General features: G+C 44.8%; 1 protein-coding gene across 1 annotated transcript in view; it reads right to left on the bottom strand.

Annotated features, from left to right (window-relative positions):
- The window catches only part of Tgfbr3 (transforming growth factor beta receptor 3), a 179,234-nt gene that overhangs the window by 35,056 nt on the left and 125,153 nt on the right, over nucleotides 1-19,025 (bottom strand). Inside the window, exons 5-8 of the mRNA XM_034508479.2 lie at nucleotides 12,355-12,538; nucleotides 8,022-8,190; nucleotides 6,300-6,447; nucleotides 382-571 (exon numbers count right to left, since the gene is read on the bottom strand). Coding sequence (XP_034364370.1) covers nucleotides 382-571; nucleotides 6,300-6,447; nucleotides 8,022-8,190; nucleotides 12,355-12,538 — 691 coding nt within the window. The remainder of the gene's footprint in view (nucleotides 1-381; nucleotides 572-6,299; nucleotides 6,448-8,021; nucleotides 8,191-12,354; nucleotides 12,539-19,025) is intronic.

Genomic DNA, 19,025 nt, shown 5'->3' with positions numbered 1-19,025 from the left:
CAATTCTGCCTCCACATCCCAAATAAGACCTACTCAGCCTAAGCCCCCGCGGTTATTTTCCTATAACCGGCAGTCTCTTGCCACAGGCTTCTTCCCTCTGAACTGCCTTGGAGTTGTCAGCTGTGAGTGGTCACTTACTGTTCTCATGTGATCACAGTGGATACACAGCAAAAATGTCTGACATTAAAGCAACTCTCCATCCCTGAAAATGTGTGTTATAGTTGCCTCCAATACTACATTAGTTTAAGCTTTATGGTGAAACAGACAGATTATTAAGATGCATAACAGGAAGACAGCAACATACACATGGAAATGAGAGTCCCTCACTGAGCAGCTTCCTCTGGGAGACAGAATCCAACAGGTGGGAACCATCATGCTTACCGTTGTTCTCAAGCCGAAGATGAAATCTATTAGCCACAGGAGCCATTGTGTACGATGTCACTGGACTGTAGCCATTGTCCAATGCCCACTTCATCAGATTCTCTTGGGTGGAAGGGATGTCATCTCTTACCAATTTGGTCACTGTCATGGAGCGTTCACTCTCTTTTCCAAAGCCAATACTGTTAGGAGCCTAAAGACAGCAACATTTCACCCGTGAGTCTAAGATTAAAAGCGGCAGTCCAAGACCTGCACGAGACCTGCACGAGATCAAGCCACCATCAGGCAGCATCCCAGCAGACAGCAAAATGGGACTCGGGGAGTTAAAAAAATGAAAGGGGGGGGGGGACTGGAAGGTGGGGAAGGGTGTTTTACCGGTGTCTATGGGGGAAGAAGGAAGGGGGGTTGGGGTGGTCATCATCAAGATACATTGTATACATGTATAAAGTTGTCAAAGAATAAAGGGTACTTTGAATGAGGAATTAGCTGAAACCAGATTCTAGCTTGCATAAAGAGGATTTACCCTTTGTTTTCCTTTGTCTTCCTTGGATAAGACACTAAGATAAAGCAAAGCACACAAAGAGACACCCATTCACAGAGCACTTACTTTATATTGGTTACTAGTACAATAAGTACACATTTCAGATGTTTCCTTCCTCTTTTATAAGATTGTCTATAAACGACACACAGGTATGCACACCGTGTTTACAAACATGCCTGTGGTTTTGCATCTTGTGGCCTAGATCTACAGGGAAGATGGCATGATCTCATGCCTCTCCCAATGCTGTATAAACTATTAGCTTCCACAGAGTAAAACTCACATCTTTACATTTCATATGTAATTTATGATTGGTTTAGCTGTTCTGAAACTGTATTCACTTGCCAATTTTGTTAATATACTATATTTTATGCCCTGGAGAACTAATTAAGATATTGCCCAAATATTAGCATTTTATTTAGTAATAAAGGAGGAAGCCCTTAAATGCTTATATAGGCAACACGCATATTAAAACTGATGTGGCCTCTCTATAACAATATAGAAATTCTTAAAGCCATATAAAGGTTAGTTTTTATTAATAATCTGTTACAACACTAAAGTGATAAGATTCTTTCAAGGATGTATATGAATGGCCTCTGACTGGCCCAGATACAGGATAGTAAATGTCTATGTCCCCTGCTGACTCCTGTGGCAGGGATCCCGTGAGTGAGTGAGGAGGCTGGTCACTGAGAGGCACCCAATGGGAAGGCACAGTGCCCACAACTGCTTCAACAGGGCTGGGGCTCGTCCAGAGCAGATTATACCACTGTCACGCCGAATCAACGTCCCTTTAATTTCCATGCCCACTGATTTTCTCCTGCGCGTCTGTAGCATTTTTCCTAAATTCCTCATTTGTTTCCCATTCTATTTACCCCAAACATGACCAAATACTAATCCTTTCCCACTGTAGAGCCATAAAAGATTCGCAGGCTCTCCGTTTTCTTGGCCTCCTTGTGGGAGATTGGCTGAAGACACACACTACAACTCAAAGCTTCAAAGTGTCACCCAAGTTCTTCTCCTGTTACCCAAAGAGCTTATCTAGGGGCAAACCTGTCACAGCTTCCCATGTGTACGCAAAGAAACTGGAGGGAGTGAGAAACAAATCCTGCCACCATCTGTAAGCTGGGTTATAGACTGACAAACATTAGCTCTTACTCACATTCAGAGGAAAACTCCTAAAGGAAGAATGAGGAGGAAGGGGGGAGGGGGAGAGAGGGAGAGGGAGGGAGAGAGAGAGGTGTAGGGGAGAGAAAGGGGGAGAGACAAAGGGGGAGAGAGAAAGAAAAAGGAGAGTGAAAGAAAAAGAAAAAGAGAGAGAGACAGAAAGAGAAAGAGGAGAAAAAGAAATGGGATTGAAAATGGGACGAGACGGCAGGAATTGGGGCTGAAATAATAAGACCCAGCAGCTCTGAGAGCTTCCTTCAGCCAGCCTTCTGAGGTGCAGCATCTCCCAGCCCTTCAAAGCAGCATGTGTTTTGACTGGCTGGAACCGCAACCTTGGCCTAAACAATACTGCCTGGCCTCATCTGCCCTAGACTTTCATGTTGTCAGACAGCTGAGAAAATACTGTATTCCCAGAATCTCATCATCTCAATGGCCACCTGTTCTGCTGCACAAGGACGGAATAATCTGTTCACGCCTTTCCACATTAACCATAGAAGCTGTCAGTGTGATTCACGTTAATTGTGGCTTGGAACTGAAAAGATCAGACATCACTTTGCACTAGGAGAGTGGCAGGATGACGGAAGGCAAGCTGGTTCTCAGCCTTAAGTAAATTCCTCATCTCTGTGTTCCTAGGACTCGCCAGACTTTCCAACCTTAGTGCAGCCCAAGTGGGTGCTCAAAGGGCGTCTCCCAAAATATCACCGCCATAATCTTCAGCTCCATTTTGTGAACTAGTAGCTGGGTTGGGTCAAAGTGGCTCTGTCCCATGCTTTTGAAACTATGTTGAAAAGGAGGGCTTTAGAGAGGGTAGGAAATGCTGAGAATATGCACACGGAGCCTTTAAACTAGCATACTTTCAAAGAGTACATGAGAAAACTTGGCTTTTAAGTTTATTATGACTTTATCACTGTGTGTGTTTGCACACACGCACACATGCGTGTGTACATGTGGAGCTTGAAGGACCATTTGCAGGAGCTGGCCCTCTCCTTCCACCAAGTGCATCCCAGGGACAGAGCTCTGGTCCTCAGATTGGGCAGCAGGAGCCTTTACCCACTCTCTGACCCATTAGAGGAAGCCTCTAAGAAGTTTCCTCCTCTTTTCTGTTCTGAGGTCTCCCTGCTGTGTACGTGGCTGTGCGTGTCCACAGGGACCTGCCGAAGGGGCCAGAGCCACACTCCGGTGCTGCTGGTCTTTTGCATAGCCTCCCTATCACGCTAACCACTGCCCAGTGCTGCCTATGCTGTGCCTCTGACAAACCCGCACACAGCCATGCATGTGTGCTGCTGCCATTACTCTTTCGAGGTCTTATGAACTTTGGTAGGTCTCCTGTTTTCACTTTGGTTAAAGAAGCCCTTCGAGTTTCCCCGTGGGTGAATTCTTCAAGCAAGCGCTTACTGGAGGAAGGTGAGTCTTTATACAACAGGTCTGTGTTAGACCTTTACATATATTTTCTTACTTAGTCTTCCTTTAATGGAGGAGCTAGGTTCTACCATTGCTCTGCTAGTGACTCACAGCCTGGGTAACACACATAGCTGAGAATGCTCCATGTACCTGTGTGCTTTAAAAGAAACACCTTATATGACCTTCACAATACTTGCTGGATGAATGGATGAGCTTGGCTGCACCCCACAGTGAGTGAGTGCTGTCACCGTGTCCCATTTCATGGTTACACCACGTTCAGTCGGACTGTCCCCCATGAGCTGGCAGCTAGAGCTGCTGCTTGAATCGAGCATTGTCTGGTTGAGTCCGAGTCCTTTGCTGTTCACATTTAACCATGTTGTCTGATAAGGGAAGACCATTTCACCCTTCCTAAGCTGCAACCTAAACTTTTGTCTTAGCATGTACCTGTTCCCCGTAGCACAGTTCACATCTGGGGCAGGGAGTTAGAAGTCGAATAGCCTGAAATTGACTGGGGAATAAAAGACCATCACGAAACATTACCTAATTGTTTAGCAATGTTGTTATGTATTGTCCAAAAGTGGCCTGGAACAGGAGTGCAGCCAACAAGAGGAATATAAACAGATGGGATGATGGCCGATCTTATTCCTCCCTCGTCTTTCTTAGTTTCTCTGACTCCTCTGACAGACACGGACATTCAAGCAAGGCCCAGGACCACCGTGATCCAGGCACATGCACGCAGGGACAGCAAGGGCTACCAGTCAGGGCTGAGAGAGTGCATAAAAACTCCAGCAGAGAATTAAAATGTACCGTATGTTTTCTGCCTTTCAAAGCATGATTCCCTTTCCTGTTTTTGTTATTTTGAAACTAAAAACAGTTGGCCTGTGTGCCAGGCAGCAAAAGCAGCAGACACTCCAGGTCACCACCACCCCTCATGCCACGCCAGAGGAAGGCAATCAAAATATCTGTGACCTTGGAAAATCACGACAAGGCTTTGCACTCAGCACCAGCTTCATGCATCACTGCTACACTTGATGGATTATTTGGACTGTTTTAAAGTCTAAGTAAAATAATAATAATAATAATAATAATAATAATAATAATAATAACAATCATCATCATCTCTAGGAACAAGAAAAAAGTATTTTAAATTAAGATGTGCTTCTGAGGAGAAGAAGAAGGAGAGGAGAAGCTAGGTGATGAAAGAGAGAAAGAGGGGGGAGACAGGGAGGCAGATATTCATGTATCTCCACCAGTCAAAGATAGTTGTTATATCTAGGTTGGTCAGTGGGTTACACCTCTGATTGAACAATTCCAAACTTATAACGCTTATGATTAACATTATTTAAAAAAATGTATAAATGTAAAAAGGAAAAGGGGGCATGGGATAGGGGTTTTCTAAGGGGGGGGGGGAATGGGGAAAGGGGATGGCATCTGAAGTGTAAATAAAATATCTAATAAAAAAAAAAAGATGTGCTTCTGGTTTTGTCTGCTCTCTTCTGGAGAGCTCACCTAAGTGACTGGACTTGTAGGGAACTGTTGGTTTTGCTTACTGCTGATCACATGGAAGTGCAGTGTGCAGAGGAATGCAGATCACATGGAAGTGCAGTGTGCAGAGGAATGCAGATCACATGGAAGTGCAGTGTGCAGAGGAATGCAGAACCAACATAAGCAAATGTGATTTCTCCTAATGTATTAAAAGTCTAAAATCCACTCCAGCTGTTATTGAAGTTGGTCAATTAATAATACACTAAAAATTTGACTCTTACAAAAGAGATGGCAAGGAGATCTCTCTCTCTCTCTCTCTCTCTCTCTCTCTCTGTCTCTCTCTCTCTCTCATGCACACACAAAATTTGCTCCAATATTGAGCCAAATAGTTTTTTTTCCCTAAATATATCTGAGGTAAGCTTGATTTTACCAGTCTTTAGTCAATCAACTTTTCAACATGAACCATTGCCCTCCTGTCAGCCAGCAAGGCCCCTCACAGAAGCTTCAAAAAGCAATGTTAAAGGGGAGCTGGTTACTTTTGAAAGGATCATGTGTCAAACATGTACATATGTGTGAGCAGGGTGCACATATGTGTTCGTGGAGGTCAGAAGTCAACATCAGGTGTTTTCTTGAATCTATATCTGCCTAATTTTTTGAGATCTATTCTCTTGCTGAACCAGGAGCTCACCAATTCAGTTAGGTTGACTGACAGTCAAGGAGCTCGAAGTTCTTTTGTCTTAAAGTCATTTACTAACTGAGCATCACCCCTCCCCCAGAGTGCCCAGAGTTACTTTTCTGTCAGAGTGTTACTCCTGGAAGTTGGATACAAGTGGAGATTCACTCTACACCATATATTTATCTCCACAGGGAAGTCTATGACATGGGCAGGATCAGCTGGATTTTCTTCCCTCCTTATACATCTGATTCCAGAGTAAATGCTGAGATTCGGGACCATGATATTAAGCCTCTAAAAATATGCAGACATGAGAAATGTTCATTGCTTCATATTTACTAAGACTAGAAAACACACTAACTCATTTCAGAACTTTCATAATGAGGTAACTGGAATTCAGAGAGCTTTAAGAACTTGTCCAAAGCTATAATTTTTAAGTAACAGAACCAAGTCTCAAACCCGAGTTTGTAACGCCCCCTAAGGCCATGTTTTAGCCACCGCATTGACTGTCCAGCAGAAGAAACCAAGTATAGTTTGCAAAGTGAAAACTAACAGAGAGCTTACAAAGTTCAAAGAGGCAGAACCTTTGCAAAAATAACACATGACCACAGTTTAAATTATTGCTGTTTAACAAGACCAAGAAATGAGCAACCAACTTACAATAACTTTCAAGTTTCCCTTGACGTCAAAAGACTTGATCACCCAGTTGACAGACTTTTTGCACTTCAGGATCAGGACCAGGTTTTTGACCACCTCGGGATCCTCTCGAGCAGGTCGGATGTCAACTATTATATCCACCTGGAAGGCACTGTGTGTGAAAACCAAAGGCAAAGTCAAGACCTGAGCTGCCATTGCCTCCAAGCCTTGTGTTTCCAGTGTCTGGCCAGTGGATTAAAACGCTGGCGCGGGTCCCAGGCAAATGACATGTGCAAAACAGATTGCTCCTGCACACTGAACAAAATGGGTTTACATAACAATAGGATCGCAGGCCTGACACTAATTAGTCACCATAGTGTTTCTCCTCTTGAGGGGGGAGGGAGGAAGGCTCCTCAAGGCTGCACCAGTTGAAGGGTTTCCTTCTGAAGCAGAATTGTCTGTTTTCAAGGTTCTGTGCCTTGGTCCTTTGTTGTGGAACTTTTATATCCCTATATGCTGAAGCCTTTCAAAACCTGACGTGGGTGGCGGATGCGGGGTGGGGGTGGGGGAGGGGGACAGCAGGAGGCACACTAGCACGTGCACTAGGAAATGTCAGAATAAATAAAAGGCAAAAGGCCTCTTGACTTACATTTAAGGCATCAGTAACAGTTAAATAGTCATATAGGTACTTACTTTCCCAAACTTCTGGATATACAGTTATTTAAAAAATTAGTGGTCAAGCAAGCACTGATACAAAATTGATGAGCATAATACAAACTTCTAAGAACTCAGCATGAGAGAAAATGGTTTTTACTAAATGAACGTTTTACTAAACGTTCCAAATTTGAGGGAAGAGTCTGTCTTGGTTTCACGTGTGAGACACAATGGCCAGAGTGGCCGGCTGAAGGTATGCACACACTCCAGCTCCTCCACAGAAGTCTGTACACGGCATGGGATGGACTCTCACCCAAACTGATCTGTAGTCTATTCTATTTTGAAGTTAAAACTCTATTATACTTCTCATTTCAAAAGTCTCTCTACAAAATAAATGAATAAATAAATAAAAAGGTAAACTTTGAGTCACTGGCCCATAGGAAATACAGGTCAGAGTAGAAAATATTTTTTTTTTTGCTCCTTAAAAACAAAGTATTTAAATCACTTTAAATACTTAAAATCTAAGTATTTTCATAGGGAGACTCAAACTCTCACAAGTGTCAGACTGTGCTATCTAATGGATCCTTGGTGCATACAATGAAGATGGACACACACACACACACACACACACAGTGGGGGGATAAAAAGTTCTACATGCATACGTGCTCTGAGGACATTATAAATATAACAGAATCAAAAGAGACCGACTAAAATGGTAATTCTGTTAATAAGGCCACTCTGTAACTCTAATGTGTTTCAACAGTGATGACGTCAGTCAAAGGGGATTGCAAAGGAGAACCATCATGTCTTAAAAATTATACCAGAAGTTGAGAAGGGGCTTCAAGAACCCTCTGGCATATATACATTTACCAACAGGTGATGATGCAAACCACGGCACCATGCTCCTTTTCCACAGCTTCTGTGACCCACACCATGAGCATGGCTACCTCACTCTCTCCAAATGAAGTGGGCTGCTGCCCCCTCTCACCCTCACAGCAGGGAAGAACAGATCTTTCGTTTCATCTCTTCTCAGAACACACACATGTACACACATGCAGACATGGGTGCACTTGTGTGCACACACGTGCTCACCTGTAAGGGTTTGAGTTGGGGGTGATTAACTCGATGATGTGTATTTCCTTCTCATGGGGCTGACTGGACAGGACACAACCTTCTGCGGCTTTGGGTTGGAGGTACTCGGCAAGGTAATTGAGTGAGAGAAAATTCTTCCCGATGATACACGTGGGAGGGAACACTTGATCTGAAAGTAAAGACAAGGCACTCAATCAAACCAGTGAGTTTATGGGACCAGACTGGAAGGAAAGAGGCGGTAGTGTGATTGAGTCTGACACAGAAGCCACAAGCCCAGAGGAACCTCATCCAGTTACTGCTCAGTCATGCCTTCCACCTTGGCTACCATGGGTTTCCTGCTGGCTAGTGCTAGTGGCTTCTTTTTTGTCTCCACCCACTCCTTTTCTGTCCTTGTTCTCCTCTGACCCCTGCTTTGTCCCACTCTTTTTCACTAGAGTGGTCCTCTGTTTTTGATCTGGGTCAGAACCACATCTTAGGACTCTGTCCCTCAGAATCTGATTCAGTAGATCAGGTGGGACATGGCCATCTTTCCTTTCTGAAGCTCTTCAGTTAATGTAAGCCGAGGCTACGACTCCCAGCCCTGAGCTGGGGAGTACAGCTCAGTTGGTAACATGTTTGCCTAGCATGCAAAACACCTTGGGTTCCATCTTCAGTAGCCTGGGTAAGGTTCTGCTGCATGCGCCCGTAGTCTCAGCACTCAGAGTTGGAGGCAGGAAAATTAGAAATTTACAAGCATCCTCAGCTACATAACAAGTCTGAGGCCAGCCTGGGCTATAGCTCTTATCTCAAAAAACAAAACAGCAACAAAGATATGAGAAAAAAATGAAATCATTGCATATGCAGGAAAATGAATGCAACTGGAAGCCTCTGGTGGGTTAAATAATCAAGACTCAGAATCTCAGCTCTTTCCCTCAATCATCTCTTTGTCTATATTCTCTAGACAACCCCAGTCACTGTGTTTCTAGACCACAGAAGACTTAAGACTGTCATCTGTCTACCAGAAGGTCTGACCTAGCCAGCTATTTCCATGAGCACAGGCAACATTGAATCCATTTTTAATCCTACAGGCTTCTCCTTGGGTACTTGTAGCTTTGATACAAGTAGCTATTGGTTCTCTGGCCCACATATCTCTTTCCCATTTTCACGGTGCTTTTATAAATACCACTGGCTGAGGACTGCTCACCCCTCCACCAGGGAAAAGAAATCCCAGCCCCAAGACTCTGAAGACACTCCCCCGTGACACATGCTATTTACACAGCACTACACCTGATGGGATTTCCATCTTGCGCCTTAAATGTTTAAGCAGAACTTGAGTGAAGCTGCTGGCACAGTGACAGCTGGGACCAGTGTCCAGGAAGTTTTAGGTGAAGCCAGATTTTCAGAAGGGGAATGAACCAGACCTGGCACTTTAGTGAGACAGGCTTGTGTCTTTTAAATTTTAAGGATGGGGTGATGGGGTTCACCTCCACATGAAAGCCTCACCTAAAAATAGGGAACGAGCTTTCAAAGTTCTAAGGCTGGGTTGACACGGCCCTCCCCAACCCTGTACAACTAATTCACACTGTGGCACCGCAGCTCTAATCCTTGCAACATCCCTAGAGCGCCTCAGAACAGGGGGCACTATGGTAGTTAATATGGATGGCCCCTGCTTCCATGATTGCTGCAAGAGAGCATTGGCTCAAGTATCCTGCATTCTTTTCTGCAAACTCCTCCAAGGAGACAGCGCACAGCTTAACAATTCAGGCTTTGGAGCCTCCTCCACATCTGCTGAGGGTTTTTCTGTGCAGACGAAGAATGTGTACTTCACAGCTGCAGCCGTGATGCCTCCCCCAACCCACAAGACAGAAAAACGATATCAGGACCGCAGTGTTGAAATCTAATTGAGAATCAGGAGGTATGTATGGGCCAGAAGACTCTAGAGACAAAGACCCTCCTGGGACTGTGGCTTGCAGTTCCTACACAGGTGTGCCTCGCATGCAGCTGGCACATAATAGACGCACAGTATAGGCTTCTTCGAGTCCACCAACAACGTTGTGAAATTTGAGACAAATAGACAAAGATTTCTCCAGGTTGGTGAGCCGCTAGGAAAAGTTTAACTGTCTAAAGCTGTGGTTATTAGGGGTTCCAGTCCTACGTGCCACTGTCAACCAAGCAAGCTGAAGGAGCTGATAACTTCTTATGGTGTGGAGTCTCTCAGCTCAAGTGCCTTTCCACATGGTTGGTATAAAAACTTAAACCAAGTGCTAAGTGGGAAGGAAACCATGAATGGCAATCTGCAGGTAGAAACCTCTTAAGTTTGGTAAGGACGGTGAGGATAACATGGCTAATGACCCTGAGACCCAGAACCATCTACTCTGAAAGCAGGAATACAAAGGTTCCATTTCCTGCCATGAAGGACTATGCTCTTAAGATGAGAACCCATAGCGCCTGGATAAGAGCCAGAAGTCTTCACTTAGCTCCTTCACCCTGTCAATAGTGGAAGCACACTTTGCTGACTCCATCCATGTTTCTAATTTAGCTGGCCAGGACTGAGCAACAAGATAGTATTTCCGACAAGGTTCTCAGTAACAGTGATGATCCGGACACGGTAGCCATACTCTAAGGGTTTGAGTAAGAAGAGACTCATAGCTAGGGACCATGTTTGGAAAGCCAACCAGTCATACTGATGCAAAGTAATTGCTAACGTTGCCTGGGGTCTAAAAGCTCCTCCTTTTTGTGACATGGGCCAGTGACTTGGACCCAACAGCTAGAGTAGAGTTTCAGGGGATCCTATATACTTAAGGAAGGCAACCAGTTTTTACCAGCTGGGCACCAGGTGTTTTACTTGTGCTTCTCCTAGTCAGTGTGGAGCTTGGCTACTTGAGTGTCACAGCTTCTGGGGCAGATGACTACTGTGCTATACACACTGTCAAGGAATTGGGGTCCGACATTCCAAATGCTTCCACTCCAAGTTTTCTTGTTCTAACAATCCAAGAATTGTTTCATCCCGTCATTCCTTCTTCATCCCTTCCTTCATGCTACGGGATTCTGCTGGCTTACAGTCTTTATGAAGACATGTTTTAAAATCTGTTTGTTCCAATGAGACCTGACTACCACAAGAATCTGGGAAAAAAACTTAGGATATTCAAACCCCATTCCACTTTAAAAGCCTCCTCAGGCCAGCCAGCACCTTCCAATCAGCAGATCATCTTCATTCTGGGGATGTGCTTACTTGGCTAAGACTTCAAGTACAGCATCAGGTAACAGCATTAGACACAGGAGTGAGGAATTCTACAGTTGAGAATTGGCTTTGCCACTTCCTAGTAATGTGGATCAGAGTACATCCACTTACCCCTAAACTCTGAATAGAATAACAGAAACAATATCCCCTTCTTGAACATGTGCCAACTCCAGATATGTATCTGTATGTAGCCGACAAACCAATGCTGACTCACCTTTACACACCAATGGTGGCTCATTTTTTACTTTAAACCAACCCAGATCCAAGATGTGGGACCACACATTCAATAGCTTCCAATCCCTGCATGACATCTAGGGAGGAGGTGACAGCTGCTGTCAGTTCAAGGGGGCAGCTAAAGAGCTGCAACATTGTTTACACAAATGATGTCAGCAGGTCCCGTTCATGAAGGCGATTTCCTAGTGATTTTTGAGGGTGGGTGGGGTCCCAAATATTCTCAACTAAAATTTCTTTTAAAGCACTTTAAAAAATAGGCTTTCAAAAATGTGTTGTTGGAAATTTTATCTTTCTGCAAGGCACAGAACTTAAAATGGTCTATTTCTAATTGAAGCATGTAGTTCCTTTCTTCAAGAACTTGTCCTTGTAATAAGCATTATTATTAAAAGCATTAGTATTAAAAATGTATTTGAATGCTATCCCCTCTGTTAGTGACTAGAATTTAACTGATCTCTGAACATCAGAAAGGGACACTGGCTTGAAACACTTGTAGAATCACAGGTGAGAAGCTGCCCCAGATGTCTAACCCATCCTGCCTCCTTCAGGGTATCCCTTGCCACTGCTGCCCCCTCCCCAGTACTTAGCCCCTTGTTTATTCTGAATTCCATGCTTGACTGGTTCTAAATCCTACGCACCAACCTCCTTTTCTATCAGCCATACTCCTCCCTACCTCTGAGCTGGTCATAACCAGTCCCATCCCTGTAGAAGAATAAAAAGGAGGCAGCGTAGGAGAAGAGTAGATCTCATGACATCTGTTAGGTCTCTGCCAGTTCCAGGACTCTGGAATCCTACCATCCCTGGCTCTGAGCACCTGGACTCAGAAAGCCAAACAACCAAGGATTATAAATCCGTCATTGACAGAAGCCATGTAGCATTTACCTTCTCCTACTTTAATATAGATGTTTCTTGCTATCTTGAGTTCGGTGAATGAAGTCACTGCTCCATATTCCTTTTGGGCCCAGTGTAGCAGATGCTCATTTTCTGGAGGGAAACTCCTTTCCTGTGTCTCTGCTGTCAAGGAGAAGTTTCCTGATGAAAACTGGACCACAGAACCCTCTGAAACCTGGAACAAAGAAAACTTACAGTTAACATGATATAGTTACCCAGAGTCAAACCAGACTTAGAGGAAACCCTGGCTAGACTTAACCATCATACCTAACTTGTCTCTTCTCTCTATCATCTATCATCTCTTGTCTCTTCATCTATCAGGCAGATGGCGGAAGCAAGCTCCCTAAGAGCCGACTCAAGCAATCCCAAACCCACCCAAATAACCCCAGTCAGGATGTCCCTCTAAGATTTGAAAGAGCCCTGAGGGTGTGTGTGTGTGTGTGTGTGTGTGTGTGTGTGTGTGTGTGAGAGAGAGAGAGAGAGAGAGAGAGAGAGAGAGAGAGAGAGAGAGAGAGAACCAAGTACCTCCAGTCTCCATTTCTATTCTTCCCATGTCTGTGGACTGAACAGGAACACAGATTCTCTCTCAACACACATGGATACCAGTACCATGCCTAGAACTGGACATTTAGGGGAAACACAGCTCCTCTCTTGACAACGATAGACTTTAAAAGTTTTTAGCTATGTCATTTCCTAATCAGTAAGTACTCTTTGCACAGTATTTATTGTAAATTAGGTGTTAGCTGTAACCCAAGAATAATTTAAAGTCTTCAGGGGGACATGTAGCTTATATGCGAACACTATGCCATTTTATGAGAGACACAAACATCTGTAGATTTTAGTACAGGGAGGTGGTCCCGGAACCAATGTCGCGTGAGTCGCTTGTGCCAGAAGTCATTACTAAGATGTGTTGCACATCACAGAGGAAGTGTTGGTAAGTGTGCAAATGGGCTTCGGGGTCAGGGCAAATGATCTTTGTTGTGGTAAATCTCCAACCCAAATAAGCCCAGTCAAAGAAAACACAACTCGATAATTATGAATATTAACTGCACGCCTAGATTGGGCAGATTTACTGTTACACTACTCTATACCCCAGCTATGAGATCCCTTATAATTTGCAGTTTTTCCAGGCCAAGTCTTTCACCTCCATTGTCCTTCCACCTCTCTCTCCTTTCTCTCTCTCTCTCTCTCTCTCTCTCTCTCTCTCTCTCTCTCTCTCTCTCTCTCTCCTTTTACCCCAAACTTTTCTGCTCCACCTCCCCTTCTGCTCTAGCCTTTAATTTACAAATTAAGGTGGGCAGAAGGGTCCCAAGAAATCACCTGTATACTGATTCACTCCTCCTCTGCAGCCCCTCCTGGGAAAGCAGAATTAGCATCAAAATACAAGACCAAGGCTATGCACAACAGATCTCAAAGTCTGGTGAGCAACTGAACATGGCTTCCACAGCTGCAACGTCTGCCAACAGGGTCACCAAGATGGATACAGTGAAAACTCTTTGCAACTGGTTTGTGTTTTCCCGAGCACTAACATGAAGAATGGCCAAGGTGTCCAATCTTCTACAGGTCTCTCAATTTCAGGTTTCTCAGCAGGAAGAAGAATGCAGAAAACAGCTCATTAGTTAACTCTCAGATTCCCACCAGAACTGTGAGGTCAAGAGGCTGTCAAACGAATCCCAAGAAAACTTGCAAGGAGGTCTGTGTGAATGTCACATTGTTGTGGTATAGTCAAACCATCCCTGGCCTTGCATAGCATGGTGTGTAAAATAACCCAGAAAAAGGAGAAGACTCCTGTTGCTGGAGTGTAGTCAGCTGACCTCCAGGCAAAGGTGTGAGCACTACTGTCTAGTGTTTACAGATGGATTCGTTTTTTTTTTTTATCAGTATCAATGTGAACACCCAAAATGTAGGTAATAGGGCTTGTGTGTCTCAAAACTATACACGTCATACACTAAACTTCGTATTAACTAATTTGTTCTTAGCAAAAACCAAGTTATTTCTCAAGAGGCATTAGATAGCCACACAGTAACAATGAACCTCAGAGCGAAGCGAAAGATGAGGTTAGGGTCTTTGCAAAGCGGTTCCCTCACATACAACTGAGTTTCTCCTCTTCACGTGAGCAGACTGGTGCTCGCCCAGCTGCTGTGATATGCACTAACACTTCCTATACAGTATTTCACACACTCTCATATATGCAAACACACACATGTAAGTTGTTTGTTTTTAAGACTGCTCTTGCATGCATCAGCCTAGCTCTGAACTCTTGATCTTCCCGCTTTAGCGACCCTCCCCCCCAGGACTGGAATTACAGGCATGTGCCATCATGTCTGGTACACATATATTTCAAACGCTGATTCATTCTCTGAACTGATTCATCATCTGTGCTGCCATCATCTGATCATGGCTGAAGCAGAATGTGCCTAAGGAGCGCTAACTATCCTAACAGCCAGACTCGACTAGACTTTCCAGTGGGCCCAATGTCTCTGGGTGACCCTGCTTGGTCTGGTTGGGAAACACCTCGCTGAGGGCTCCATAGTGTGGAAGGCAAACACAGACCCAGTGTGGGTACCTGGACGATGCCTCTCCACCAGTGACTCTCAGCCAGGGACGATTCTATTCCCCAAGGAAATATTTGGCAATGTCTGTTAAGAAATAATTTTGATTCTCATAACCAGGAGGGGAGGTGATACTGGCATCTCTCCTAGCCATTTTATAATGTATGGATTTTCTCCAACACAGAATTATCCATACACCGCTACAATGAGTCTGAGCAAACTTGCTGAAGACACTGACAGTATACACTGGGAGGCCTGTGGCAGTGAAAATGGAGTAATGACCAAGTGTCATTACTTGTTATTACCAAGTGTCATTACTACCCAAATATCTGCTCCATTCCCCAGTATGCACCCCCAATTATCCCATTTTATGATGTATATCAGATTTAGTTCTCTTTTTTGGTTTCCATTTTTATTTACTTTGTGCATGTATGTCCCTGGGTATGTACTGAGGTCAGAGGACAACTTGAGGGGTTGTCAGGCTTAGCAGCAGGCACCTACCCACTGAGCCATCTCACGGGGCCCTGTGGGTTCTTAACATTTAAAGAAGCCTTTCTGGCCTGTGCTGGCTTAGGAAGCACTGAAGTAATCATTAATAAACCAGGTAAAAACTATGTCCTAAATGATCATTAGCTGCCCACCAACGATATGTCAGGTATAACCACGTGCCTTCCACGTGCCTCACGTTACAGATGATGATGGCTCACAATGGCCCTCGGGCTGCTTAAGGGAAGCCAGTGTGGAAGCTTTAGCTTTGGCCTTGTTTTGATGTTGTGTGTTCATGTCAGAGGTCACCAGCCATCTTCTTACCTCACACTAACTATGCCACCCCTGGGTATCTCTGTCGGGGTGTAGCCACGCCTCAACACCAAACCCCAAACCATCCTCATCAGAATTAGTGAGTTTCATCCTGCGATAAAATCTTGTTACTAAAAAGAACTTATATATTTTTATTCAGCTTGTCACCAAAAGAACAAAACCTACAACAGTGCTGAGCAGGCCTTGACCCACCGCCAGCATCATTCTGCGTGTGAGGGCGAGAACCCCACATGTTTGTTGTGTCCTTTTTCAAGTGATAGCTGTACAATTTTTTTTTTTTTTTTTTTTTTTTGGTTTTTGGAGAAAGGGTTTCTCTGTGTAGCCCTGGCTGTCCTGGAACTCACTCTGTAGACCAGGCTGGCCTCGAACTCAGAAATCCGCCTGCCTCTGCCTCCCAAGTGCTGGGATTAAAGGCCCGGCGCTAGCTGTACAATTTAACTCTGGGTTTTAGATACATTATGCAAAGCAAACTTCTTTTTCTTTCAGAGTGAACAAAGAGACGTATCATACTGGCACATTCCAAGAAGAAGAGTGTCAATGGAAGGAGTCAGCAGCAATGTGGAATGCAGCCTGGAGTCATTAAAGAGCCACGTGACAGTGGGGCTCAAGCAGGGGTCGCTCTTGCTGATCTGTCCTCCCTGCCACACACTAGCAACCCTGCCCCAGTGCAGCCTTCTCTCCAGCAGCCCCAAGGTTCATAAACTCAGAGCTGAGGAATTTGGAAGCAGAGTTACCGCCACTCCTCGGGCACATTCCAATAAGGAGAAAGAGAAGTTGCCAGGGGCAGGGAGGTGTCCCTGACTACAGGTCAATGGAAATTTTCTGCTTTCGAAAGTGGTTAGTCAGCGCTCTCCCCTCAACCACTAGCTCCACGGGCCCTGCAAAGGCCCCTTCCAGCCATGATGGAGTTGTAGATGTTGTTCATGGGTGGCCCCCATACTCCTCAGGACCTGAAATGATTATGATTTCCACAGAGAAAGAATCTTCAGACTAATAGTCTCCCTCAGTACCAGGGCAAGACCCACACATGAGGCTTGTGACTTTGAGTCACAGTGGGCTTCTATTCTAACTCCTCCAGAAAGAGCCCCTCACTCAGAGCCATGATAAGTTCCTTTCCTTTCTTGCCCCAGCCCTTCCTTTCTCCTTCCTTCTTTTCTTCCTTCATTTCAAAATGATGACATTCATTCATTCATACGTGTGTGTGAGTGTGTGTGTGTGTAGGCACACATGGCATGAGACACATCTGGAGGTCAGAGGACAACTTATAGAAGTCAGTTATCATCCTCCACTGAGTGGATCCTGGTGTCCTTGCTTGATAAGCCATCTCTTGAGCCTTGCTCTCTTTCTACCCTTTTGGTTTGCTGCTCTGAGTCATGCCTACCAGGTCAGACAGCTTGTTCCTCGTTCTTTGGTAACACAAGCCTTCACTGGACTTTTATCACATACTCACACTTCAGGACAACATTCTTGGCTTCCTCAGTCCTCTCAGACACCATCACTACCAGTACTGACTCTGAACACTGAGGCAAGACTCAAGGTTTCTTTGAATGAGTGGGGCAGACTGAATTAAATCCATGGCCAGTGGAGATGAGGTCTCATTCTGTTTCCTTTCTCAGCTGTGGGAGAGACGCTGGATGGTCCAGCCTCTGAACCAGCTCCCAACTTGAGGCTCCCTAGCAGCCCCTCAGTTACCAGCTACAACGTTAACACAGCAAGATATCACTTTGGGGACACCAAAGATTTTAGGAGATATGTGACAGACTTAAAGAGCAGAGATTAATCATGTTTCTTGGTATTCCACAATAAATAATGTGAAATTATTGCTTCAAAAGAATGAATGGTTAAGCACAGGAGCTTCTATTTGGATAGAATAACAGAGACTTCCTTTTTACTGCATTGCTCACCCTCCGTCCTGGTCCAGGGTCCTAGCCCTACTGCTACTCTTTGTAATCTTTAAAAAAAAAAAAAAATACAGTAGCCAATCCCATTCCTTCACCCGTGTTCCATATTGTCACCTGGAAAACCTTCCTAAAATGCAAACACTTGGTAATACTGAACAGTTAAGCATCTTAATGTGGTACACAACTGGGGAAGAGGCAGGTCTCCCCTCCCCCCATTTCATACCACTCTCCCACACTCCCAGAATTCAGCACAGAGAACCAATCACTGCTGAGGGACTAGGTCCTGGGCCTTCTCTCCTTCTTCCCTGCCTGGATCACTCTGCTGTGTGCCTCTCACCTTGCCAACAGGCTGCTTTCCTCCCATGTCCTTCTCTGTGAGGCCTCCCAGGCTCCCTGCTCTCCTCAGGACCTCCTGCCCATCCCTTCCCGCATATAATAGCCCCTACATACTGACACACCTGCCATTGTCCCTTGACACAGAACACTCGAGGGCCAAGGAAGCAAGTGTCCATTAAGAATTTTGTCAGCGGGCACAGGGCATGGCGCAAGGCAGGGTTAATGATTGTTTGTTGAAGGGACCTTTCTTGATGCCACTCACAGGAAAGATCGCTCTCATCCCAGTGGCCAGAGCTTCTAGCTTCCTGCCTCCTCCTTAGAAAATGACTCCCAACCAGGCTTTAAAGCTAATGATTTGATTTCTCACCTAATAACTCTAAGTAAAAACCAATTATTAAAGCATACTTAGCAGTTCTGTGTCTCCACCCACTGAACTTTCCTCCTGCCTTCCAATTAAAACCCAACCCCCTGACATTCCCTGACATGACAGATGTCTTCCTGTGGGAATCGGCAGAACACTGAGCTCCAAGGATTTCAACTCTTAGCAAGGGTCTGTTAAAGGGACAATTTTGTGGTCTAACAAATCCAGGGAAGGTGAGGTGCACCTGAGTCCCTTCCACACCAGAATGTTCTTTCCTGCTTGAACTGTGCACAGCATTGGTATTTTTAAATTCAAGTTATGCTACCAGACTTTTTTTTTTCTTTAAGAGCAGAACATTACTCTATCTGCCAAGGTTGGGAGTTTTATTACAAGAACTTACGGCGAGCTACGAGAGCCAAGTTTATTATTTTTTCTGGATAAGATTCAATAATCTCATCCAAAAGTACATGGAAAAAAAAAAGCAAAGGAGGCATCCAGCCTTTTGTTTCCACACCTGTGACTTCTCAAGTCCTCAGCGGACTCACATCTGCCTTGAAGTTGAGCTCACGGGCCCCAGTGAAGTCCTTGGGAGACTCTACAGCAGCTTCCTGGAAATGTGCTTCTTCATGTTAGCACTGATCTCAGCAGGTCAGCTGACTCAGAGGTCCAGCAGTTGCAGGACACTCTCCCCAA

Source organism: Arvicanthis niloticus, chromosome 7 (assembly GCF_011762505.2).
Source record: "Arvicanthis niloticus isolate mArvNil1 chromosome 7, mArvNil1.pat.X, whole genome shotgun sequence".
In the NCBI taxonomy this organism is placed as follows: Eukaryota; Metazoa; Chordata; class Mammalia; order Rodentia; family Muridae; genus Arvicanthis; species Arvicanthis niloticus.
This window is presented reverse-complemented; position numbering and strand designations above follow the sequence as displayed.